The 25,047-nt window shown below is 49.9% G+C and overlaps 1 protein-coding gene across 6 annotated transcripts in view; it reads left to right on the forward strand.

The window, feature by feature from the left end:
• The window catches only part of cacna1sa (calcium channel, voltage-dependent, L type, alpha 1S subunit, a), a 722,633-nt gene that overhangs the window by 530,106 nt on the left and 167,480 nt on the right, over positions 1–25,047 (forward strand). For 5 of the 6 annotated variants that reach the window (XR_010977454.1, XM_068056917.1, XM_068056913.1 and 2 more), the window contains 3 exons: positions 9,773–9,880; positions 14,681–14,733; positions 16,690–16,830. Coding sequence is in view for 5 of the 6 variants with exons in the window: in XM_068056917.1 (XP_067913018.1) it covers positions 9,773–9,880; positions 14,681–14,733; positions 16,690–16,830 (302 nt within the window). In the remaining variant the exon portion in view is untranslated. The remainder of the gene's footprint in view (positions 1–9,772; positions 9,881–14,680; positions 14,734–16,689; positions 16,831–25,047) is intronic. The other variant, XM_068056915.1, reaches the window with a different exon arrangement.

Raw genomic sequence — 25,047 nt, forward strand, 5'->3', positions numbered from 1 at the left:
TAGGGGCGAGTTAGGACGCAGGGTCATAGGGGCGAGTTAGGACGCAGGGTGATAGGTGCGCGTTAGGACGCAGGGTGATAGGTGCGCGTTAGGACGCAGGGTGATAGGTGCGAGTTAGGACGCAGGGTGATAGGGGCGAGTTAGGACGCAGGGTGATAGGGGCGAGTTAGGACGCAGGGTGATAGGGGCGAGTTAGGACGCAGGGTGATAGGGGTGAGTTAGGACGCAGGGTGATAGGTGCGAGTTAGGAAACGGTGATAGGTGCGAGTTAGGACGCAGGGTGATAGGTGCGAGTAAGGACGCAGTGTGATAGGTGCGAGTTAGGACGCACGGTGATAGGTGCGAGTTAGGACGCAGGGTGATAGGTGCGAGTTAGGACGCAGGGTGATAGGGGCGAGTTAGGACGCAGGGTGATAGGGGCGAGTTAGGAAGCAGGGTGATAGGGGCGAGTTAGGACGCAGGGTGATAGGTGCGCGTTAGGACGCAGGTTGATAGGGGTGAGTTAGGACGCAGGGTGATCGGTGTGAGTTAGGACACGGTGATAAGTGTGAGTTAGGACACGGTGATAGGCACAAGTTAGGACGCAGGGTGATAGGTGTGAGTTAGGACACGGTGATAGGCGCAAGTTAGGACGCAGGGTGATAGGCGTGAGTTAGGACACGGTGATAGGTGTGAGTTAGGACACGGTGATAGGTGTGAGTTAGGACACGGTGATAGGTGTGAGTTAGGACACGGTGATAGGTGCGAGTTAGGACACGGTGATAGGTGCGAGTTAGGACACGGTGATAGGCGCGAGTTAGGACGCAGGGTGATAGGAGCGAGTTAGGACGCAGGGTGATAGGTGCGAGAAAGGACGCAGGGTGATAGGTGCGAGTAAGGACGCAGGGTGATAGGTGCGAGTTAGGACGCAGGGTGATAGGTGCGAGTTAGGACGCAGGGTGATAGGTGCGAGTTAGGACGCAGGGTGATAGGTGCGAGTTAGGACGCAGGGTGATAGGTGCGAGTTAGGACGCAGGGTGATAGGTGCGAGTTAGGACGCAGGGTGATAGGTGCGAGTTAGGACGCAGGGTGATAGGTGCGAGTTAGGACGCAGGGTGATAGGGGCGAGTTAGGAAGCAGGGTGATAGGGGCGAGTTAGGACGCAGGGTCATAGGGGCGAGTTAGGACGCAGGGTGATAGGTGCGCGTTAGGACGCAGGGTGATAGGTGCGCGTTAGGACGCAGGGTGATAGGTGCGAGTTAGGACGCAGGGTGATAGGGGCGAGTTAGGACGCAGGGTGATAGGGGCGAGTTAGGACGCAGGGTGTTAGGGGCGAGTTAGGACGCAGGGTGATAGGGGCGAGTTAGGACGCAGGGTGATAGGTGCGAGTTAGGAAACGGTGATAGGTGCGAGTTAGGACGCAGGGTGATAGGTGCGAGTTAGGACGCAGGGTGATGGGTGCGAGTTAGGACGCAGGGTGATGGGGGCGAGTTAGGACGCAGGGTGATAGGGGCGAGTTAGGAAACGGTGATAGGCACAAGTTAGGACGCAGGGTGATAGAAGAGAGTTAGGACGCAGGGTGATAGGTGCTAGTTAGGAAACGGTGATAGGCACAGGTTAGGACGCAGGGTGATAGGCGCGAGTTAGGACGCAGGGTGATAGGCGCGAGTTAGGACGCAGGGTGATAGGTGCGAGTTAGGACGCAGGGTGATAGGTGCGAGTTAGGACGCAGGGTGATAGGTGCGAGTTAGGACACGGTGATAGGTGCGAGTTAGGACACGGTGATAGGTGTGAGTTAGGACACGGTGATAGGTGTGAGTTAGGACACGGTGATAGGTGTGAGTTAGGACACGGTGATAGGCGCAAGTTATGACGCAGGGTGATAGGTGTGAGTTAGGACACGGTGATAGGCGCAAGTTAGGACGCAGGGTGATAGGCGTGAGTTAGGACACGGTGATAGGTGTGAGTTAGGACACGGTGATAGGTGTGAGTTAGGACACGGTGATAGGTGCGAGTTAGGACACGGTGATAGGTGCGAGTTAGGACACGGTGATAGGCGCGAGTTAGGACGCAGGGTGATAGGAGTGAGTTAGGACGCAGGGTGATAGGTGCGAGAAAGGACGCAGGGTGATAGGTGCGAGTAAGGACGCAGGGTGATAGGTGCGAGTTAGGACGCAGGGTGATAGGTGCGAGTTAGGACGCAGGGTGATAGGTGCGAGTTAGGACGCAGGGTGATAGGTGCGAGTTAGGACGCAGGGTGATAGGTGCGAGTTAGGACGCAGGGTGATAGGGGCGAGTTAGGAAGCAGGGTGATAGGGGCGAGTTAGGACGCAGGGTCATAGGGGCGAGTTAGGACGCAGGGTGATAGGTGCGCGTTAGGACGCAGGGTGATAGGTGCGCGTTAGGACGCAGGGTGATAGGTGCGAGTTAGGACGCAGGGTGATAGGGGCGAGTTAGGACGCAGGGTGATAGGGGCGAGTTAGGACGCAGGGTGATAGGGGCGAGTTAGGACGCAGGGTGTTAGGGGCGAGTTAGGACGCAGGGTGATAGGGGCGAGTTAGGACGCAGGGTGATAGGTGCGAGTTAGGAAACGGTGATAGGTGCGAGTTAGGACGCAGGGTGATAGGTGCGAGTTAGGACGCAGGGTGATGGGTGCGAGTTAGGACGCAGGGTGATGGGGGCGAGTTAGGATGCAGGGTGATAGGTGCGAGTTAGGACACGGTGATAGGTGCGAGTTAGGACACGGTGATAGGTGTGAGTTAGGACACGGTGATAGGTGTGAGTTAGGACACGGTGATAGGCGCAAGTTATGACGCAGGGTGATAGGTGTGAGTTAGGACACGGTGATAGGCGCAAGTTAGGACGCAGGGTGATAGGCGTGAGTTAGGACACGGTGATAGGTGTGAGTTAGGACACGGTGATAGGCGCAAGTTAGGACGCAGGGTGATAGGTGTGAGTTAGGACGCAGGGTGATAGAAGAGATTTAGGACGCAGGATGATAGGGGCGAGTTAGGACGCAGGGTGATAGGGGCGGGTTAGGACGCAGGGTGATAGGGGCGAGTTAGGACGCAGGGTGATAGCTGCGAGAAAGGACGCAGGGTGATAGGTGCGAGAAAGGACGCAGGGTGATAGGTGCGAGTAAGGACGCAGGGTGATAGGTGCGAGTTAGGACGCAGGGTGATAGGTGCGAGTTAGGACGCAGGGTGATAGGTGCGAGTTAGGACGCAGGGTGATAGGTGCGAGTTAGGACGCAGGGTGATAGGTGCAAGTTCGGACGCAGGGTGATAGGTGCGAGTTAGGACGCAGGGTGATAGGTGCAAGTTCGGACGCAGGGTGATAGGTGCGAGTTAGGACGCAGGGTGATAGGTGCGAGTTAGGACGCAGGGTGATAGGTGCGAGTTAGGACGCAGGGTGATAGGTGCGAGTTAGGACGCAGGGTGATAGGTGCGAGTTAGGACGCAGGGTGATAGGTGCGAGTTAGGACGCAGGGTGATAGGTGCGAGAAAGGACGCAGGGTGATAGGTGCGAGAAAGGACGCAGGGTGATAGAAGAGAGTTAGGACGCAGGGTGATAGAAGAGAGTTAGGACGCAGGGTGATAGAAGAGAGTTCGGACGCAGGGTGATAGGTGCGAGAAAGGACGCAGGGTGATAGATGCGAGTTAGGACGCAGGGTGATAGGGGCGAGTTAGGAAGCAGGGTGATAGGGGCGAGTTAGGAAGCAGGGTGATAGGTATGAGTTAGGACACGGTGATAGGTGTGAGTTAGGACACGGTGATAGGCGCAAGTTAGGACGCAGGGTGATAGGAGCGAGTTAGGACGCAGGGTGATAGGTGTGAGTTAGGAAACGGTGATAGGCGCAAGTTAGGACGCAGGTTGATAGGTGCGAGTTAGGACGCAGGTTGATAGGTGCGAGTTAGGACGCAGGGTGATGGGGCGAGTGAGGACGCAGGGTGATAGGTGTGAGTTAGGAAACGGTGATAGGCGCAAGTTAGGATGCAGCTTGATAGGTGCGAGTTAGGACGCAGGGTGATGGGGCGAGTTAGGATGCAGGGTGATAGGTGTGAGTTAGGAAACGCAGGGTGATAGAAGAGAGTTAGGACGCAGGGTGATAGAAGAGAGTTAGGACGCAGGGTGATAGAAGAGAGTTAGGACGCAGGGTGATAGAAGAGAGTTAGGACGCAGGGTGATAGGTGCGAGTTAGGACGCAGGGTGATAGGTGCGAGTTAGGACGCAGGGTGATAGAAGAGAGTTAGGACGCAGGGTGATAGGTGCAAGTTAGGACGCAGGGTGATGGAAGAGAGTTAGGACGCAGGGTGATGGAAGAGAGTTAGGACGCAGGGTGATAGGTGCGAGAAAGGACGCAGGGTGATAGGTGCGAGTTAGGGCGCAGGGTGATAGGTGTGAGATCGGACACAAGCAGCAGAGCTTTGGATGAGCTGAGGTTTACAAAGGGTGGAGGTGTGAAGCTAGCCAGGGCAGTGCCGGGGCAGTGCCAGGGCAGTGCCGGGGCAGTGTCGGGGCAGTGTTAGAATAGTCGAATCTGGAGGTAATATAAGCATGGATAAGGGTTTCAGCAGCAGATGGCTGAGGCAGGAGTGGGGTTAGATGATGTGAAGGAGGTGGAAGAAGGTGGTTTTGGTGATGAGATGAATATGTGTTCGGAAGCTCATCTCAGGGACAAATAGGATGTTGAGGTTGCAAACGGCCTGTTTCAACTTCTGACTGACAAGGGAGAGGGAACGGAGTTTATGGCAGGGATGGACGACAATATTTATTTGTAGGAAATTTCTGCTCATGCAGTACTGGATGTTGAATAAGCTGTCTGACAAGTCAGAGATAGTGGAGAGGTCGAGAGTGGTGGTGGTGAAGTGGAGCTGGAATCTAGTGATCCACAGAAGCTGAGACCCTCATGTCTCAGGGTTTAAATCCACAGGAGGCTGCACCCCAGTGGGATTCTGAGGTACGCAGATTTAATCTCTCTGAATATTTCTTCAAAGGATTTTGAATCAAAAATCTCTGGTTAATTTTCTCTAAGACTGCAGACTGAGGCCAGCAGAGACTGAGGAGATTCACAGTCTTTGACAGAGTTTCCCATCCCACACTTCAGATCCTCATTGTCTACACCTTCCCAAATATCTTAAAAATTCTCTCACTGAGATATCTTCACTGCTTTCCTCCCTCAGCCTCTGAATTGAATAACTTATCATCTTCGCTGATTTCAACCTTTCTCTCAACTCATCATGTTCCCTCTCTCTCCTGAGTTCGCTGCCCTCTTATCCTCCCTAAATCACTCTGTCCATGTAAACTCCACAACCCATATTCACGGTTGTGCCCCTACCACACAAACTTGCCATCTCATGTGATCTTGAGAATCCCATTGTATCAATCACAGATGAGGCTGTCTCTGATCACTTCCTTGTGTCACTCACCACCCAGATCTCCCTTCCACGCTCTAACCCTACCTCCTTCTGTATCTGTTCCTGGAGAAAGCTATCCCCCAATTCACTTGCAACTGCACTTTCAAAATCCCAACTCTCGTGCCTTTGACACTCCATTTAACAAGGCATTTCTGCAGCTTCCAATTTGCTCAACTAAACCTTCACCTCTACTTTGATGCCCTAGTCCCCAGAATCATTATTCTCTCAGCCTGGCCACTCTCCATGGTACTGCCCTCATCTCCACTTCCTTAAGTCCAAGGAACATAGGATATGATGGGCAGCTAGTTTAGGACTCATGATGTTGGGAGTAATATATTAGCATGGATAGAGGATTGGTTAACAGACAGGAAGCAGAGTGGGCATAAATGGGGCATTTTCAAGTTGGCAGGTAGTGAATAGTGGGGTGCCACAAGGATCAGTGCTGAGGCCTCAGCTGTTTACACTCCATATTAAAGACTCGGATGAAGAGACAGAGTAATGTATCTAAGTTTGCTGCTGATACAAAGCTCGGTGGAAAGGTAAGCTGCGGGGAGGATGTAGAGAGGCTGCAAAGAGATATAGGCAGGTTAAGTGAGGGGGCAACAAGATGTCAAATGGAGTAGAATGTAGGGAAGTGTGAGGTTGTTCACTTTGGTTGTAAAAATAGAAAAGCAGAATATTTTTTAAAAGGTTTGAAACTGGTAAATTTTGATGTTCAGAGAAACTTGGGGGTACTCGTACAAGGAACGCACAAAGTTAACATGCAGGTGCAGCAGGCGATTAGGAAGGCAAATGTCATGTTGGCCTTTATTGCAAGGGGATTGGAGTACAGGAATAAAGAAATCTTACTAAAATTGTACAGGGCTTTGGTGAGACTGCACCTGGAATACTGTGTGCAGTTTTGGTCTCCACATTTAAGAAAGGATATATTTGAACTGGAGGCAGTGCAGTGAAGATTTACTAAATTGATCCCTGAGATGAGGGGGTTGTCCAATGATGAGAGGCTGAATAAATTGGGCCTATATTCTCTGGAGTTGAGAAGAATGAGAGGTGATCTAATTGAGACATACAAGATTCTGAAAGGGTTTGATAAGGTAGAAGCTGAGAGATTGTTCCCACTGGTCAGGGAATCTAGAACACAGGGACACAGTCTCAGGATAAGGGGTCAATCATTCAGGACTGAGATGAGGAGAAATTACTTCACTAAAAAGGTTGTGAATCTTTGGAATTCTCTACCCCAGAGGGTTGTGGACCGTCCTGGTCCCCAGGTTAGTCGATATTGTGAACCATTCTCTATCTTTAGGTGTTGTCCCTCTCTCCTTTAAATCTGCCTTCATCATCCCTCTCATCAAAAAGCCAACCGTTGACCCCACCATCCTTGCAAACTACCATCCCATCTCCAACCTCCCTTTCCTCTCCAGAGTCCTTGAATGTCCAAATCCATTCCCGTCTTTCCCGGAACCCCATGTTTGAATCTCTCCAATCAGGTTTCTGTCCCTGCCACAGTACTGAAACAACTCTTATCAAAGTCACAAATGACATCCTTTGTGAATGTGACAAAGGTAAACTTTCCCTCCTCATCCTTCTCAACCTACCTGCAGCCTTTGACACATTGACCACACCCTCCTCCTCCAACATCTCTCCACTGTTGTCCAGCCGGGTGGGCCTGCACTCACCTGGTTCCATTCTTATATATCTAATCATAGCCAATCACCTACAATGGCTTCTCTTCCTGCTCCCACACTGTTACCACTGTTAATTCTGGCACCTTGAGCATTGCCACTTATAATCACTGCACCATTGGTGGTCATGCCGACATTTGCCTGGTCTGAAGCTGTGGAAATCCCTTCCTCCAGCTCTCCGCCTCTCTCCTGTGAGATGCTTCTTAAAACCTACTTCCATGACCAAGCTTTTGTTTATCTAATCTAATATCTCCTTTTGTGGTTCGGTGATACATTTTCTTTTATAATGCCTCTGTGAAGCAGCTTGGAAAGTTTTATTACATCAAAGGCTCTATGTAAAAACAAGTAGTTGTTGTTCTCAATCTCAAACTGGGATACGTGTTTCATGGTTCAACACCAGCAGGTACATAGAACCCTGTGTCCAGCACTGACCCCCGATCCCCCATACCCAGCTCTGACCCCCGATCCCCCTGTGTCCAGCACTGACCCCCGATCCCCCTATACCCAGCTCTGACCCCTGATCCCCCTGTACCCAGCTCTGACCCCCGTTCCCCTATACCCAGCTCTGACCCCCGATCCCCCTGTACCCAGCTCTGACCCCCGATCCCCCTATACCCAGCTCTGACCCCTGATCCCCCTGTACCCACCTCTGACCCCCGTTCCCCTATACCCAGCTCTGACCCCCGATCCCCCTGTACCCAGCACTGACCCCCGATCCCCCATACCCAGCTCTGACCCCCGATCCCCCTGTGTCCAGCACTGACCCCCGATCCCCCTATACCCAGCTCTGACCCCTGATCCCCCTGTACCCAGCTCTGACCCCCGATCCCCCTGTACCCAGCTCTGACCCCCGATCCCCCTGTGTCCAGCACTGACCCCCGTTCCCCTATACCCAGCTCTGAACCCCCGAAATCCCCTGTGTCCAGCTCTGACCCCCGAATCCCCTGTATCCAGCTCTGAACCCCGAAATCCCCTGTGTCCAGCTCTGAACCCCCGAAACCCCTATACCCAGCTCTGACCTCCGATCCCTCTGTATCCAGCTCTGACCCCCGAAACCCTGTACCCAGCTCTGACCCCCGAACCCTCTATACCCAATTCTGACCCCCATTCCCCCTGTACCCAGCTCTGACCTCTGATCCCTCTATACCCAATTCTGACCCCCGATCCCCCTGTACCCAGCTCTGACCCCCGATCCCCCTGTACCCAGCTCTGACCCCCGATCCCCCTGTACCCAGCTCTGACCCCCGATCCCTCTGTACCCAGCTCTGACCCCTGAATCCCCTATATCCAGCTCTGACCCGTGATCCCCCTGTACCCAGCTCCAACCTCTGATCCCTCTATACCCAATTCTGACCCCCATTCCCCCTGTACCCAGCTCTGACCCCCGATCCCCCTGTACCCAGCTCTGACCCCCGATCCCCCTGTACCCAGCTCTGACCCCCGATCCCCCTGTACCCAGCTCTGACCCCCGATCCCCCTGTACCCAGCTCTGACCCCCGATCCCCCTGTACCCAGCTCTGACCCCCGATCCCTCTGTACCCAGCTCTGACCCCCGATCCCTCTGTACCCAGCTCTGACCCCCGTTCCCCTATACCCAGCTCTGACCCCGATCCCCCTGTACCCAGCTCCAACCCCTGATCCCTCTATACCCGATTCTGACCCCCATTCCCCCTGTACCCAGCTCTGACCCCCATTCCCACTGTACCCAGCACTGACCCCCGATCGCTCTGTGTCCAGCACTGACCCCTGATCCCCCTGTACCCATCTCTGACCCCCGATCCCCTTGTACCCAACTCTGATCCCCGATCCCCCTGGACCCAGCTCTTAACCCCGATCCCCTGTACCCAGCGCTGACGCCCATTCCCCCTGTACCCAGCTCTGACCCCCGATCCCCCGTACCCAGCTCTGACCCCCGATCCCCCGTACCCAGCTCTGACCCCCGTTCCCCTATACCCAGCTCTGACCCCGATCCCCCTGTACCCAGCTCCAACCCCTGATCCCTCTATACCCGATTCTGACCCCCATTCCCCCTGTACCCAGCTCTGACCCCCATTCCCTCTGTACCCAGCACTGACCCCCGATCGCTCTGTGTCCAGCACTGACCCCTGATCCCCCTGTACCCATCTCTGACCCCTGATCCCCTTGTACCCAACTCTGATCCCCGATCCCCCTGGACCCAGCTCTTAACCCCGATCCCCTGTACCCAGCGCTGACGCCCATTCCCCCTGTACCCAGCTCCGACCACCGATCCCCCGTACCCAGCTCTGACCCCCGATCCCTCTGTCCCCAGCTCTGACCCCCGATCCCCCTGTCCCCACCTCTGACCCCCGATCCCCCTGTCCCCACCTCTGACCCCCGATCCCCCTGTACCCACCTCTGACCCCCGATCCCCCTGTACCCACCTCTGACCCCTGATCCCTCTGTACCCACCTCTGACCCCCGATCCCCCTGTACCCAGCTCTGACCCCCAATCCCTCTGTACCCAGCTCTGACTCCCGATCCCCCTGTACCCAGCTCTGACCCCCGATCCCTCTGTACCCAGGTCTGTCCTGAGCTACCTTTTTTAGAAGATGCCTTGTGAGTGAGCTGTCCAGCTTGGATTGCAAAGCCCTCCCCCCCCCCCCCCTCCGTCCTCTTCCCCACCCCGGTACCAGTGCCAGTGTCTGACCTTCTGTCTCTCTGCCTTACCTGCAGCATGTGGTTCAGTGTGTATTTGTGGCCATCAAGACCATCGGGAACATAGTGATTGTCACCACCCTCCTACAGTTCGTGTTTGCCTGTCTCGGAGTGCAGCTTTTCAAGGTAAGAGATTTCAGTGAAGGCAGTGACACAGGCGATTGATGGCGAATGGAACTCAGAAATACAACCTTCCCTCTGGATCAGTAGCAATCAGGGAAGTCAGAATAAAGGGGCAGGTGTTTTTGTTTCTGCAATTGGTTTAACCCAGGGCAGTGTGAACAGGAAAATCAGGCAGGAGCCGAATGGGTCTTTCTGATTGTCAGGTTCTGATGGATGGATGGCCCAATGGCCCATTAAGGGACTACCCTCTCAAGCTCAATTGTCCTAGTTGAGTCAGTCAAATCCCCCCAGGACAGGATCTGGGAAATCAACCTGAGGAATTGTCACTGGCACATGGGCCTGTAAGTACACAGTGTGATTTAGGGCTGAGGAATTATTACTCTCTGATAGAGATGATTAGTTATTACTGTTATGCCCAGTAAAGACATATCATATTCCTGACTTTTAAGATACAAACTTTATTCAACTCTTTGAAATTGACTTTTCCTTTAAAAAAGTGGACAGTTTGCTGCAAAGATGGCCATCGAAAGTCAGATGACTTGGCCTGTGCATTCAAAAACTGTCTCTGTCTCGAAAGGACAAAAAGGATACATTTCAGACTAAGGGAGTGTCAATTATACCCATCCTGAAACCATCAAGAGACATTCCTGAATTGAATGGGTTTCTTTCGAGACAAAGAAGGTGTAAAGTAGCCACATCATAACAGAATGGTTCCCATCCAGACATCAATAGATAGCCATGCATTCCACATCCTGGTCCATTGTGTGGTCACACCAGGGGAGTGCGCCATGTGTGAACTAACAAACACTAATATGATGGATTTTTGACCTTAAAAGGTAGCCCTTTGGAGAGAGAGAAGAGAGCACAACATCACAGGAAGCAGTCCAGAGAAAGGCTGTGGAAAGAGATCCAGCCTAAAAAAGGAAGAAGCCCTGCTGCTAATTTTACACTTCAGCTTGCTGCAGCAAAGAACTGAAAGTGACCACCCACACCCTTTACCACTTGTCCGTAACATTACTGAGTTCACTGGGTGGAGCATATATTACTGGGATGTGGGGTGAGCAATTATTACTGGGATACCGAGCTGATTATTCCTGTCTGTTGAGCAATTATTATTGGAATATGTGGTTGAACTGTTATTACTGAGGCACAAGACTGAGGAATTATTACAGGGAATATGTAATTAAGGAATTATTACAAGGAATATTTAATTGAGGAATTATTACTGGAATTAGTGTTTAAAATCAGAGAATAGTACTGAACAGGAGGTCATTCGTCCCGTTGAGACTGTGCTGGCTCTTTCAAGGATCAATCCAGTTGGTCCCCATCCCCCACTCTTTCCCCATATCCCTGCAAATTTTCTCCTTCAACTATTTAGCCAATTCCCTTTTGAAGGCTACTATTAAATCTATATCCACCAGCCTATCAAGCAGCACATTCCAAATCCTAACCACACGTTGTTCAAAACGTTTTTCCTTGTATTCCTTCTGTCAATCACCTTCAATCTGTGTCCTCTGGTTATCGACCATTGGAAACAATTTCTCTTCATTTACTCGATCTGAACATTTCATGATTTTAAACACCTTTATCAAACCTCCTCTTAGCCTTCTCTGCTCTAAGGAAAACAACCCCGACTTTATTTTATTTAGAAATACAACACTGAAACAGGCCCTTCAGCCCACCGACTCTGTGCCAACCATCAACCACCCATTTATACTAATCCTACATTAATCCCATTACCCTCTCACATCCCCACCTTCCCTCAATTCTCCTACCACCTCCCTATACTAGGGGCAATTTACAATGGCCAATTTACCTATCAACCTGCAAGTCTATGGCTTGTGGGAGGAAACCGGAGCACCCGGCAGAAACCCACGCAGACACAGGGAGAACTTGCAAACTCCACACAGGCAGTACCCAGAATTGAACCCAGGTCACTGGAGCTGTAAGGCTGCGGTGCTAACCACTGCACCACTGTGCCGCCCAGACTTCTCCAGCCTATCCACATTAACTGTAAAGTGTGAGGTAGTACATTTTGTAGGATGAATAGGGAAGTTGCTTATAACTTGGAAGATGCGAGTCTTGGTGGAGTAGAGGAACAAAAGGATCTCGGAGTACAACTAAAAGTTACGCAACAGGCTAGTGAGGCCATTAAAAAAACAAATCAAACGCTTGGCTTCATTGCAAGAGAGACAGAATTGATAAATAGGGACGTTATGCTAAACCTGTAATGACCACTCTTAACAGTACTGCCTGCAGCTCTGGTTGCCATATTATAAAAAGGATATAGAGGCATTAGAGAGGGTGCAAAGAAGATTTACAAGGATTACACCAGAAATGCGTAGATATACATATCAGGAAAGGATGAACAGGCTGGGTCTCTTTTCTCTTGGGGAAAAAAGGCTGAGGAGTAAAATTATGAAAATTTTTGATAGAGTAGATACAGAGAGAATGTTTATCCTTCTGGGGAAGAGATAACTGAGGCCAACAATATCAGATAGTCACCACGAAATCCAATAGGGAATTCAGAAGAAAATTCTTTACCCAGAGAGTGGTGAGAATGTGGAACTCACTACCAGAGGGAGTGGTTGAAGTGAATAGTATAGATGCATTTAAGGGGAGACTGGGCAAGCACATGAGGAAGAAGGGAATAGATTTAAAAGAAGAAAAGTGGGAGGAGGCTTAAGTGGAGCATAAATGCTGGCATTGACTAGTTAGGCCGAATGGCCTGTTCCTGTGCCATATATCCTATGTAATCCTATGTATGTATGTAATCCCCATCCATGGAACTATACTAGTAAATCCCTTCCCTCCAAAGCTTACATGCCCTTCCTAAAGTGTGCTGCCCAGAATTGGACACAGTACTTGAACTGGGATTGAACTTGTATTTTATATATGTTTAACATAACTTCCTGGCTTCTGTATTCTGTACCTCTATTTATAAAGCCCAGAAACCCATATGCTTTATTAACTGCTTTGTTAACCTGTCCTGTCACCTTCAGAGATTTGTGCTCAAACACTCCTAGGTCTATCTGATCTTGTCCCCGTTTAGAATTATACCAGTTTACCATACATTGTCTCTCCTCATTCTTCCTACCAAAATGTATCGCCTCACACTTCTCTGCATAAAATTTCATCTGCCCATTCCACCAGCCTGTCTTTGTCAGACTGTTTATCATTATCTTCCTCACTGTTCACAATGCTTCCAGGTTTTGTGTCATCTGCAACTTATTATATTGTGCCCTGTACCCCGAAATCTAAGTCATTAAAATATATCAAAAAGAGCAGTGATCCTAGTACTGAACCTTGGAGAAGTATTAGACCCACCACTTCCACTCTGAGAAACAGTCATAGACCACAATGCTCTCTTTCTGTTCCTCACCCAGTTTTGTTTCCATGCTGTGAATGTCCCTTTTATCCCCTGGGCTTCAATTTTGCTGACAAGCTTATTATATACCACTTTATCAAACACCTTTTGAAAGTCCATAAACACATCAATTGCACTGCCCTCATCCACTCTCTCTGTTACCTCATCAAAAAACTTAAACACCATTTGCCTTTAACAAATCCCTGCTGATTCTCCTTTATTAGTCCACACTTGCTCAAGTGGTTGTTAATTTCTGCAATTTCCACTCTTACTTCCCACGGCAACCTAAGCTGCATCCCATCCAGACTGGGTGACTTAGCAACTTTCAGCACTGCCAGCCTTTCTAGGACTTCCTTTTTATCTATTTTCATCGCATCCAACCTCCTTGTTTGCAGTAGCTTTAGTAAAGTCCTCTTCCTCGGTAAATATCAATGCAAAGTTCATATTTAGTACCTCAGCTATGCCGTCTGCCTCCACCAATAGATCTCCATTTTGGTCCCGAATCGACCTACAGCTCCTCTGACAACCCCTTTCCTGTTAATATCCCTATAGTAGACTTATGGATTCCCTTTTCTATTAGTTATCAATCTAATCTCATATTGTCTCTTTTCCCCTCTTATTGCCTTTTTCCCTTCTCCTCTGCACTTTTTATATTCAACCTGTTTCTTCCTTGTATTATTAAGTTGACGTGTAATAGACCCTCTTTTTCTGCTTCATCCTGCTCTCTAACTCTGTCATCATCCAGGAGCTCTGTCTTCAGTTACCGTCCCTTTCCCCTCTTGCGGGAATGCGCCTGAACTATCTCCTCTTTAAAGGCTGCCCATTTCTGCATTACATTTTTGCCTACCAGTCTTTGACTCCAATTTATCCAGGCCAGTTTCCTCCTTAGTTCACTGAAATTAGCCTTCATCCAAGTAAGTATTTTTATTCTGGATTGCTCTTTCTCCTTCTCTATAACTGTAAACTTTATGTCCACTATTCCCGAGATGTCACCTGACTTCATTCCCCTGGACTAGATGCAGCAATGCCTTCTTCCTCATTGGAAAGGAAACACACTGATCAAGAAAATTCATATTTCTCCGCCCGTAACACAATTACTGCCCCATTCAATATTGGGGTAATTGAAAGTCTCCCATTATCACTGTTGAGAGAGAGGCTGGGGAATTATTACTGGAACAGCTGACCATGGAATTATTACTGGGATTGGGGATTGAGGAATTATTACTGAAAAATGGAGCTGAGGATTTATTGCTGGGAGGGAGGTTGAGGACATGGGTTCAGTATGTCTAACTGGAGCACTGCTGTGTTCTGTGTTACTTAGAATAGGGCTCTGGAATTACTGTCTAATTAACTCTACACTTGATAACTGACACTTACTGTAAAATCTCTGTTGTCGCTGGTCTTTCTGTTGCTAACTGACATCTTCTTCAATTTAGGGGAAGCTTTACAGCTGCACTGATCCCTCCAAAATGACAGAAGAAGACTGCAAGTGAGTGTGAGTAGGGCATAAGTTGGCCATGCCGTTGCAGTGAATGTTACCTATGGACTGGGTGCTGGAGAGGACACTGAGGCTATCGGGAGCTCAAGAGCCAAGGCCTGATGTTGAGAACAGAAGCTGGGCTCAAGGTTCTCAGAATCAGTTAGCACAGAATGATGCAGCACATAAGGAGGGCAATCAGCCTATTGTGCCTGTCCTGGTCGAGCTATCAAATTCGTTCCACTCTCCTGGCCTTTCCCCATAGATTGGAACATTTTTCTTTTTCAGGTATAATCCAATTCCGTTTGGAAAGTTATGATTGAATCTGCTTCCACTGCCCTTTCAGGCAGCGCATCTCAAATCGCAGTGTAAGAAAAATTCTCCTCATTTTGCTTCTGGTTCTTTTGTCATTTACTTTAAACTTATGTTCTTTAGTTACCAATCCTCCTGATACTGCAAATAGTTTCTCCTGATCTATGCTATCAAAACATCTCTATTAAAAATCCCATTAACCTTCTCAGCTCGAGGGGGAACAATTCCAGTTTCTCCAGTCTCCCTAATCCCAGGACCCATTCTATTTGCTATTTGCTGTCCAAGGCCTTGATATCCTTCCTAAAGTGGTGCAGAAAATTGACAACAATGCTCCAGGTGGGGCCTAACCATCCTTCCTTAAAGGTTCAGCATAACCTCCTTGCTTTTGTACTCAGTGCCTCTATTATAAAACCAAGGATCCCTTATGTTTTTTAACACCTCTCTTAACTTGTCCTGCCACACTTGAAGATTTGTGTAAAACTACACTCACTCTTTTCTCTCCCTCTCTCTCTCTCCCCTTCACACGCTCTCTCCCTCTCACACTCTCCTTCACAATCTCCCCTCACTCTCTCTCCCCCTCGCTGTCTCCCCCTCGCAATCTCTCCCTTGCTCCCCCCTCACTTTCTCCCCTTCACCCTCTCCCCCGTATACTCTCCACCTCACACTTTCCCCGTCACACTCTCTCCCCTCCCAACCCCTCTCCCCCTTCTTCCTCTGCTCCCTCCTTCTCTCCATCACCCCCCCACTCTCTTCCTCTCTACCACCCTCCCTCTCTCCCACGTCTCTCTCCCCTCTTCTATCACCCACCCTTTCCCCTTCGCTCTCTCCACCCTCCCTTTCTCCATACCTCTCTGCATCTCTCTCCTCGTCGCTTCCTCTCTCTCACCCCCCTCCATCACCCCTCCTTTCTTCCCTTCCCTCTTCTTCCCTCGCCCATCCCCTCTCTCTTCCCATCTCCTGCGTCTCTTTCTCACAACTCTTTTTCTCTCCTTCCCTCTTTTCCCTTACACTATCTCTTTGCTTTGTTCTCCCTGTTTCTTCCTTTGTCCTATCTCTCTCCCCTCTCCCTCTCACCTTCTCTCTTGCCCTATCACTCTCTCTCTTGCCTTCTCACTCTCCCTTTCGCCCTCTCACTCTCTCTCTCGCCCTCTCACCCTCTCATGCCCTCTCACTCTCTCTCTCAACTCCCTCTCACTTCCCCTTCTCTCTTTTCCCCTCTTTCGGCCCTCTCCCGCCCTCCCTCTTTCCCAACTCTCTCTCTTTCCGCTCCTCTCCCCTCTATCTTCCCTTCCTCTCTCCCCCTCTCTCTACTATCCTCTTTCTTTACCACTGTCTCTCCCCCCCTCCACTCTCTCTCTCCCTCTATTCGTTTTCTTGCACATCTCTTTATTTGTCCCTCTCTCTCTCTCTCTCCCTCTCTCTCTCCCTCCTTCTGTCAACCTCTCTCTCCCTCCCTCACATTCTCCCCTCACTCTTTCACCCAACTCTCTCTATTTTACCCCCCCCCCCCCACCCCCTTGGTTTCTTTCTTTCCCTCTCACACTCTCACACTCTCTCCCTCTCACATTCTCTCTCCCTCTCACATTCTCTCTCCCTCCCACACTCTCTCTCCCTCCCACACTCTCTACCCTCTCCCCCCACCCCATTCTCTCTCAGGGGACCCTATATTGTCTATGGTGAACCAGGCCAGCTCGCAGTTCAGGAGCGGATGTGGATTAACAGCGACTTCAATTTTGACAATGTCTTGTCGGCGATGTTGGCTCTCTTTACCGTTTCCACCTTCGAGGGGTGGCCTCAGTGAGTACCGAAGGAGGAGCTTCAGTAGTACCGAGGGAGGGGCCCCCAGTGCGTACCGAGGGAGGGGCCCCCAGTGCGTACCGAGGGAGGGGCCCCCAGTGCGTACCGAGGGAGGGGCCCCCAGTGCGTACCGAGGGAGGGGCCCCCAGTGCGTACCGAGGGAGGGGCCCCCAGTGCGTACCGAGGGAGGGGCCCCCAGGGAGTACCGAGGGAGAGGCTGCCAGTGAGTACCGAGGGAGGAGCCTCAGTAGTACCGAGGGAGAGGCTGTCAGTGAGTACCGAGGGAGGAGCCTCAGTAGTACTGAGGGAGGGGCCTCCAGTGAGTACCGAGGAGAGGCCGCCAGTAAGTACCGAGGGAGGAGCCTCAGTAGTACTGAGGGAGGGGCCTCCAGTGAGTACCGAGGAGAGGCCGCCAGTGAGTACCGAGGGAGGAGCCTCAGTAGTACCGAGGGAGAGGCCGCCAGTGAGTACCGAGGGAGGGACCCTGGGTGAATTCACAGTGAGTTCCCAGGGGTCTTTGCGAGTTCTTTGGGTGAGGGAGGTCTCATGAGTTTTCGTGTGGATCTCAGTCAGTGCTCAGAGGGGACAGAACAGGCCATCAGGGTGGGAGATATCAGTAATTCCTTGTCGAGGGTTCTCTGTGTCTTTGCCTTGCGGGTATCAGAGGTTGGGCAGCCTCATTGATATTTGGGATGGGGGGTCTCAGTGGGTACTCGGGGTGTTTTCAGTGAGTACTCGGGGTGTTTTCAGTGAGTACTCGAGATGTTCTCAGTCTCACAGATCTGTAACTATTTTTTCTCCTCGAATTAAAAAATAGTATGCGTGCCTTTAAGACTTTGTTAAAAACAGTGCACCTTTAAGGGAAAAAATTCTGGAATTTCTGAGACACAGTGTGCCACAGCTGCATTTTTTGTTATCCTGGGCAACAGCAGGAGAGAGGTCACATGGTGCAATGTGTGCACTTGACTGTGTGTGGAACTGGCAGAAACCGGCTGAAACCAGTTAGTTCTGAGAGACTTTCCAGCGAGGCGAACCGAAAAGAAATAAAGCTGTCTATTTCCTCTCAGCAAAAATTCTACAAGAAGCTACAAGCCAAGTTAATTCCCTAGGTAAAGAAGAAACCGTTTGTATTGCTGTGCTCATCATTCAAGGAACTGTTTAATGCTTGCTGCAGCTGAAGAGTTGAATGCCTATCTTCTGAAGGACTATTTTCATCAAATCTATACAAAGACTTCAAGTGACCTTTGATTATTTTTCACATTAGAAGATCTCTTCTATCAGGAACGTAACCTACAAAAAAAGTAGTGATTTTATTTATTCTTAAGAGACAGCTAATTTTTTTAAAAACTCCACTTTTAAAACCGGGTAACTTAGGTTTTTTTTTGAATGTATGGGCTGAATTTTACCGGCCACTCAACGCCGCAGGTTGGGCATATTACCGGCAGTGAGGGTGTTCACAATGAATACTCAGGGTGTTCCAAGTGAGTGCTTGGGAATCTTCTCAAGCAGTACTGGGGGTTTTCTCAGAGAGTACTCTGTGTGTTCTCAGTGAGTATTTGGGGTGTTCTCACTGAGTACGCAGTGGTTTCAGTGAGTACACGGGGTTTTCTCAGTGAGTACTCAGGGATATTTTCAGCGAGTACTCGGGGTGTGTTCAACAAGTACTTGGGGTGTGTTTAGCGAGTTCTCGGGGTGTGTTCAGCGAGTAACCGGGGATGTTCTCTGTGAGTACACAGGGATATTCTCAGCGAGTACTCGGGGTATTCTCAGTGAGTACTCGTGGTGATCTCAGAAAATACTTGGTGTTTTCAGTGAGTACTTAGGGTGTTTTCATTGAGTACTCATGGTGTTTCAGCAAGTACTCTGGATGTTCTCAGTGAGTACTCAGCATCTTCTCAGGCAGTACTCGAGGTGTCATCAGTGAATACTCAGGGTGTCCTCACCGAGCACGCGGGGTGTTCACAGTGAGTACTCCAGGTGTTCCAAGCGAGTTCTTGGGAAACTTCTCAAGCAGAACTCTCAGCAAGTACTCATGGTATTTTATTTTTTATTTAAAAATACTTTTTTTTAGAGATACAGCACTGAAACAAGCCCTTCGGCCCACCAAGTCTGTGCCGACCAACAACCACCCATTTATACTAACCCTACAGTAATCCCATATTCCCTGTCACCTCCCTACACTGGGGGCAATTTACAACGGCCAATTTACCTATCACCTGCAAGTCTTTGGATGTGGGAGGAAACCGGAGCACCCGGAGGAAACCCACGCAAACACAGGGAGAACTTGCAAACTCCGCACAGGCAGTACCCAGAATCGAACCCGGGTCCCTGGAGCTGTGAGGCTGCGGTGCTAACCACTGCGCCACTGTGCCACCCATTCTCAGTAAGTACCCCTGGTGTTCTCAGCAAATACTCGGTGTTTCCAGCCAGTACTCGGGGTGTTTTCAGTGAGTATTTGGGGTCTTCTCAGCAAGTACACGGGGTGTTCTCCATGGGTACGTTGGGTTTTCCCAGTGAGTACTTGGAGTGTTCTCAGTAATTACTCAGGGTGTTCTCGGTGTGTACTCAGGGTAATCTCTGCGAGTACTCGGGGTTGTCCCAGTGAGTACTCAGGGTGTTCTGAGTGAGTACTCGGATATTCTCAGTGAGCTTTCAGGGTGTTCTCAGCGAGTATTCAGGCTGTTGTTTAAATACTCGGGGTGTTCTCTGCGAGTACTCGGGGTGTTCTCAGCAAGTGTTTAGCTTGTTCTCAGTGAGTACATGGGGTGTCCACACCGAGCACTGGGCTGTTCACAGTGAGTACTCAGGGTGTTCTCAGCGAGTATTCAGGCTGTTGTTTAAATACCCGGGGTGTTCTCTGCGAAAACCTGTTTTTTAAAGCGAGAATTTGGGTGTTTTACGCGAGAATTTGGGTGTTTTCAGCGAGTACTCGGGGTGTTCTCCTGAGTACTCGGGGATGTTCTCTTTGAGTTCTTGGGTGTTCTCAGTAAGTACTCAGGGCATTCTGTGGCAGTACTTGTGGTGTTATCAGTGAGTACTCAGGTGCTCTCTGTGAATACTCGGGGTGTTCTCTGTGAGGTCTCTGGATGTTCTGTAAGTACCCGGGGATATTCTCAGCGAGTATTCAGGGTGTTCTTTGAATACTCAGGGTGTTCCCTGCAAGTACACAGGGTGTTCTCAGTGAGTATGTGGGTTGTTCACAATGAGTGCTCGGGATGTTCTCTGTGAATACTCGGGATATTCTCAGCGAGTAATCGGGGTGTTCTCAGTGAGCATTCTCTGTCTTCAGTGAGTACTCAGGGTATATTCAGTGAGTACTCGGGGTGTTCACATTGAGTACTTAGGCCATTCTGAGTGAGTACTTGGGCCGTTCTGAGTGGGTCCTTGGGATTTTCTCAGTGAATCCTTGGGGTTTTCTCAGTGAGTACTGTGGGTGTTCTCAGTGAGTATTGGAGTGTTCTCAGCGAGTTGTCAGGGTGTTCTCAGCAAATAGTCAGGGTGTTCTCAGCGAGTACTCTGTGTGTTCTCAGTGAGTACTCGGAATCTTCTCAGACAGTACTTGGGGTGCTCACGGTGAATACTCAGGATGTTCTAAATGGTGTTCTTGCTGAGTGCTCAGGGTGTACTCGATGAATACTCAGGGTATACTCAGGAGTACTTGGGGTGATCTCAGTGAGTATGCGGGGTGTTCTCAGCGAGTAATCAGGGTGTTCTGAGTGAGTGTTCAGCTTGTTCTCAGTGTGTACTCGGGGTTTTCTCAGTGAATACTCGAGGTGTTCTCACTGAGTACTCGGGGTGTTCTCGGTGAGTACTTGGGGTTTTCTTGGTGAGTACTCAGGGTGTTCTTGGATGAGTACTTGTGGTGGTCTCGGTGAATACTCAGGGTGTTCTCGGCAAGTACTCAGGTTATTCTGAGGGAGTACTCAGAGTTGTTCTCCGTGATTACTCGGATATTCCCATTGAGTTTTCAGGGTGTTCTCAGTGTGTATTCAGGCTATTGTTTAAATACCTGCAGTGTTCTCTGTGAGTACTCAGGGTGTTGTCAGAGAGTACTTGGGGTGTTCACATTGAGTAATTTGGGCATTCTCAATGAGTACTCGGGGTGTTCTCAGTGAATACCCGTGGTGTTCTCAGCAAGTACTCGGTGTTTTCAGTGAGTACTCGGGATGTTCTCAGCAGTTCTCGGGGTGTCATCAGTGATTACTCAGTATGTCTTCACCAAGCACCAAGCACGCAGTGAATACTCCGGGTGTTTCAAGCATGTACTTATGAATCTTTGCAAGCAGTACTGGGGTTGTTCTCAGTGAGTACTTCAAGATGTTCTCCGCAGGTACTTGGAAATCTGCTCAGGCAGTTCTCTGGGAGTTCTCAGTGAGTACTTGGGGATGTACTCAATGAGTAATCAGGTATATTCTCAATGTGTACTCAGGGTGTTCTCAGTGAGTACTCGTAATCTTCTCAAGCAGTACTGGGGATGTGCTCAGCGAGAATTTGGTGTTTTAAGCGAGAATTTGGGTGTTTTCAGCGAGTACTCGGGGATGTTCTCTTTGAGCTCTTGGGTGTTCTCAGGGCATTCTGTGGCAGTACTCGTGGTGTTATCAGTGAGGACTCAGGGTGTTCTCAGCAGGGACCCGGGAATTTGCTCAGGCAGTACTCGGGGTGTTCTCGGCAAGTGGTTTGCTTGTTGTCATTGAGTACTTGGGCTGTTCTGAGTTAGTCCTCAGGATTTTCTCAGTGAGTATTTGGGATTTTCTCAGTGAGTACTGTGGGTGTTCTCAGAGCGGGTACTCGGGTGCTCTCAGTGAATACTCAGAATCTTCTCAGGCAGTACTCGGGGTGTCCTCAGTAAATACTCAGGGTGTCCTCACTGAGCACTTGGGATGTTCTCTGTGAGTTCAAGGGTGTTCTCGGTGAGTACCTGGGGTTATAGAGTCATCGAGAGATGCAGCACTGAAACAGGCCCTTTAGCCCACCGAGTCTGTGCCAACCAACAACCACCCATTTATACGAATTCTACATTAACCCCATATTCCCTATCACATCCCCAACTTCTCTCAATTCTTCTACCACCTACCTACAGTAGGGGCAATTTACAATGGCCAATTTACCTAGCAACCTGCAAGTGTTTGGCCGCGGGAGGAAACCGGAGCACTCAGCAGAAACCCACGTGGTCACAGGGAGAACTTGCAAACTCCGCACAGGCAGTACCCAGAACTGAACCCAGGTCGCTGGAGCTGTGAGGCTGCGGTGCTAACCACTGCGCCACTGTGCCGCCCTCGGGGGTGTTCTCAGTGAGTACTTGGGTGCTCTCAGAGTACTCAGGGTATTCTCGGTGAGTACTTGGGGTGTTCATGGTGAGTACTCGGGGTGTTCTCAGCGAGTATTTGGGATGATCTCGGCAAGTACTCGGGGTGTTCTCAGTGATTACTTGGGATGATCTCGGCGAGTACTCGGGTTGTTCTCAGTGAGTACTTGGGGTGTTCTCAGTAAGTAGATCTCGGCGAGTACTCGGGGTGTTCTCAGTGAGTACTTGGGGTGTTCTCAGTAAGTAGATCTCGGCGAGTACTCGGGGTGTTCTCAGTGAGTACTCGGAATCTTCTCAGGCAGTACTCGGGGAGTCATCAGTGAATACTCAGAGTGTCCTCACCAATCACTCTTGTTGTTCACAGTGAATACTTAGGGTGTTCCAAGCGAGGACACAGGAATCTTTACAAGCAGTACTGGGGGTGTTCTCAGTGAGTAATTGGGGTATCCTCAGTATGTACTCAGGATGTTCTCCGTAAATACTTGGCCTGTTTTCACTAAGTGTTCTCAGTGAGTACTCGGGGATGTACTCAGTGAGATATCAGGTATGCTCTCAACAAGTACTCAGGGTGTTCTCAGTGAGCACTTTGAATCTTCTCAAGCAGTACTGGGAGTGTTTGCAGCGAGTACTCAGGGTGCTCTCAGCAAGTACTCGGGGTGTCACTAACAAGTATACCGTTTTGGATACTGTTGGGATGGATGGCCTATCAGGGGAAAACAGCAGCAGCCAGAGCAGTGGCACCACAGCCGGCACTGTTGTTCAGCAGGGAGGGACAAAGTGCAGAAGAGCAATAGTTATAGGGGACTCTATAGTCAGGGGCGCTTCTGTGGACGTGAAGGAGACTCCAGGATGGTATGTTGCCTCCCTGGTGCCAGGGTTAAGGATGTCTCTGAACGGACAGGGGGCATTCTGAAGGGGGAGGGTGAACAGCCAGAGGTTGTGGTACACATCAGTACTAATGACATAGGCAGGAAGAGTGATGAGGTCCTGCAGGGGGAGTTTAGGGAGTTAGGTAGAAAGTTAAAAGACAGGACCTCTAGGGTTGTAATCTCGGGATTACTCCCTGTGCCACGTGCCAGTGAGGTTAGAAATAGGAAGATAGTGCAGCTAAACACGTGGCTGAACAGCTGGTGTAGGAGGGAGGGTTTCAGATATCTGGATCATTGGGATCTCTTCCGGGACAGGTGGGACCTGCACAAGAAGGACGGGTTGCATCTAAACTGGAGGGGGACAAATATCCTGGCTGCGAGGTTTGCTAGCGTCACTCGGGAGGGTTTAAACTAGTGTGGCAGGAGGATGGGAACCAGAGCAGTAGGTCAGCAGGTGAAATAACTGAGGGGGAACTAGTAAATAAGGCCAGTAAGACTGAGAGGAAGAGCAGGCAGGGAGATGTTGCTGAGCACAGCGGGACTGGTGGTCTGAAGTGCATTTGTTTCAATGCAAGAAGTATAACAGGTAAGGCAGATGAACTTAGAGCTTGGATTAGTACTTGGAACTATGATGTTGTTGCTATTACAGAGACTTGGTTGAGGGAAGGACAGGATTGGCAGCGAAATGTTACGGGATTTAGAAGCTTTAGGCGGGGTAGAGGGGGATGTAAAAGGGGTGGGGGAGTTGCATTACTTGTTAAGAAGAATATCACATCTGTTCTGCGGGAGGACACCTCGGAGGGGTCATGCAGCGAGGCAATTTGGGTGGAGCTCAGGAATAGGAAGGGTGCAGTCACGATGTTGGGGGTTTACTACAGGCCTCCCAACAGCCAGCGGGAGGTAGAGGAGCAGATATGTAGACAGATTTTGGAAAGATGTAAAGGTAACAGGGTTGTAGTGGTGAGTGATTTTAACTTCCCCTATATTGACTGGGACTCACTTAGTGCTAGGGGCTTGGATGGGGCAGAATTTGTAAGGAGCATCCAGGAGGGGTCTTGAAACAATATGTAGATAGTCCAACTAGGGAAGGGGCCGTACTAGACCTGGTATTGGGGAACGAGCCCGGCCAGGTGGTCGAAGTTTCAGTAGGGGAGTATTTCGGGAGTAGTGACCATAATTCCATAAGTTTTAAGGTACTTGTGGATAAGGATAAGAGTAGTCCTCGGGTGAAGGTGCTAAATTGGGGGAAGGCTAATTATAACAATATTAGGCAGGAACTGAAGAATTTAGATTGGGGGCGGCTGTTTGAGGGTAAATCAACATCTGACATGTGGGAGTCTTTCAAACGTCAGTTGATTAGAATCCAGGACCGGCATGTTCCTGTGAGGAAGAAGGATAAGTTTGGCAAGTTTCGGGAACCTTGGATAACGAGGGATATTGTGAGCCTAGTCAAAAAGAAAAAGGAAGCATTCATAAGGGCTAGAAGGCTGGGAACAGACGAAGCCCTTGAGGAATATAAAGACAGTAGGAAGGAACTTAAGCAAGGAGTCAGGAGGGCTAAAAGGGGTCATGAAAAATCATTGGCAAACAGGATTAAGGAAAATCCCAAGGCTTTTTACACGTATATAAAGAGCAAGAGGGTAACCAGGGAAAGGGTTGGCCCACTCAAGGACAGACGAGGGAATCTATGTGTGGAGCCAGAGGAAATGGGCGAGGTACTAAATGAGTACTTTGCATCAGTATTCACCAAAGAGAAGGACTTGGTGGATGATGAGTCTAGGGAAGGGAGTGTAGATAGTCTGGGTCATCTCATTATCAAAAAGGAGGAGGTGTTGGGCGTTTTGCAAAGTATTAAGGTAGATGAGTCCCCAGGGCCTGATGGGATCTACCCCAGAATACTGAGGGAGGCAAGGGAAGAAATTGCTGGGGCCTTGACAGAAATCTTTGTATCCTCATTAGCTACAGGTGAGATCCCAGAGGACTGGAGAATAGCCAATGTTGTTCCTTTGCTTAAGAAGGGTAGCAAGGATAATCCAGGAAATT

Source organism: Heterodontus francisci, chromosome 25, assembly GCF_036365525.1.
Source record: "Heterodontus francisci isolate sHetFra1 chromosome 25, sHetFra1.hap1, whole genome shotgun sequence".
In the NCBI taxonomy this organism is placed as follows: domain Eukaryota; kingdom Metazoa; phylum Chordata; class Chondrichthyes; order Heterodontiformes; family Heterodontidae; genus Heterodontus; species Heterodontus francisci.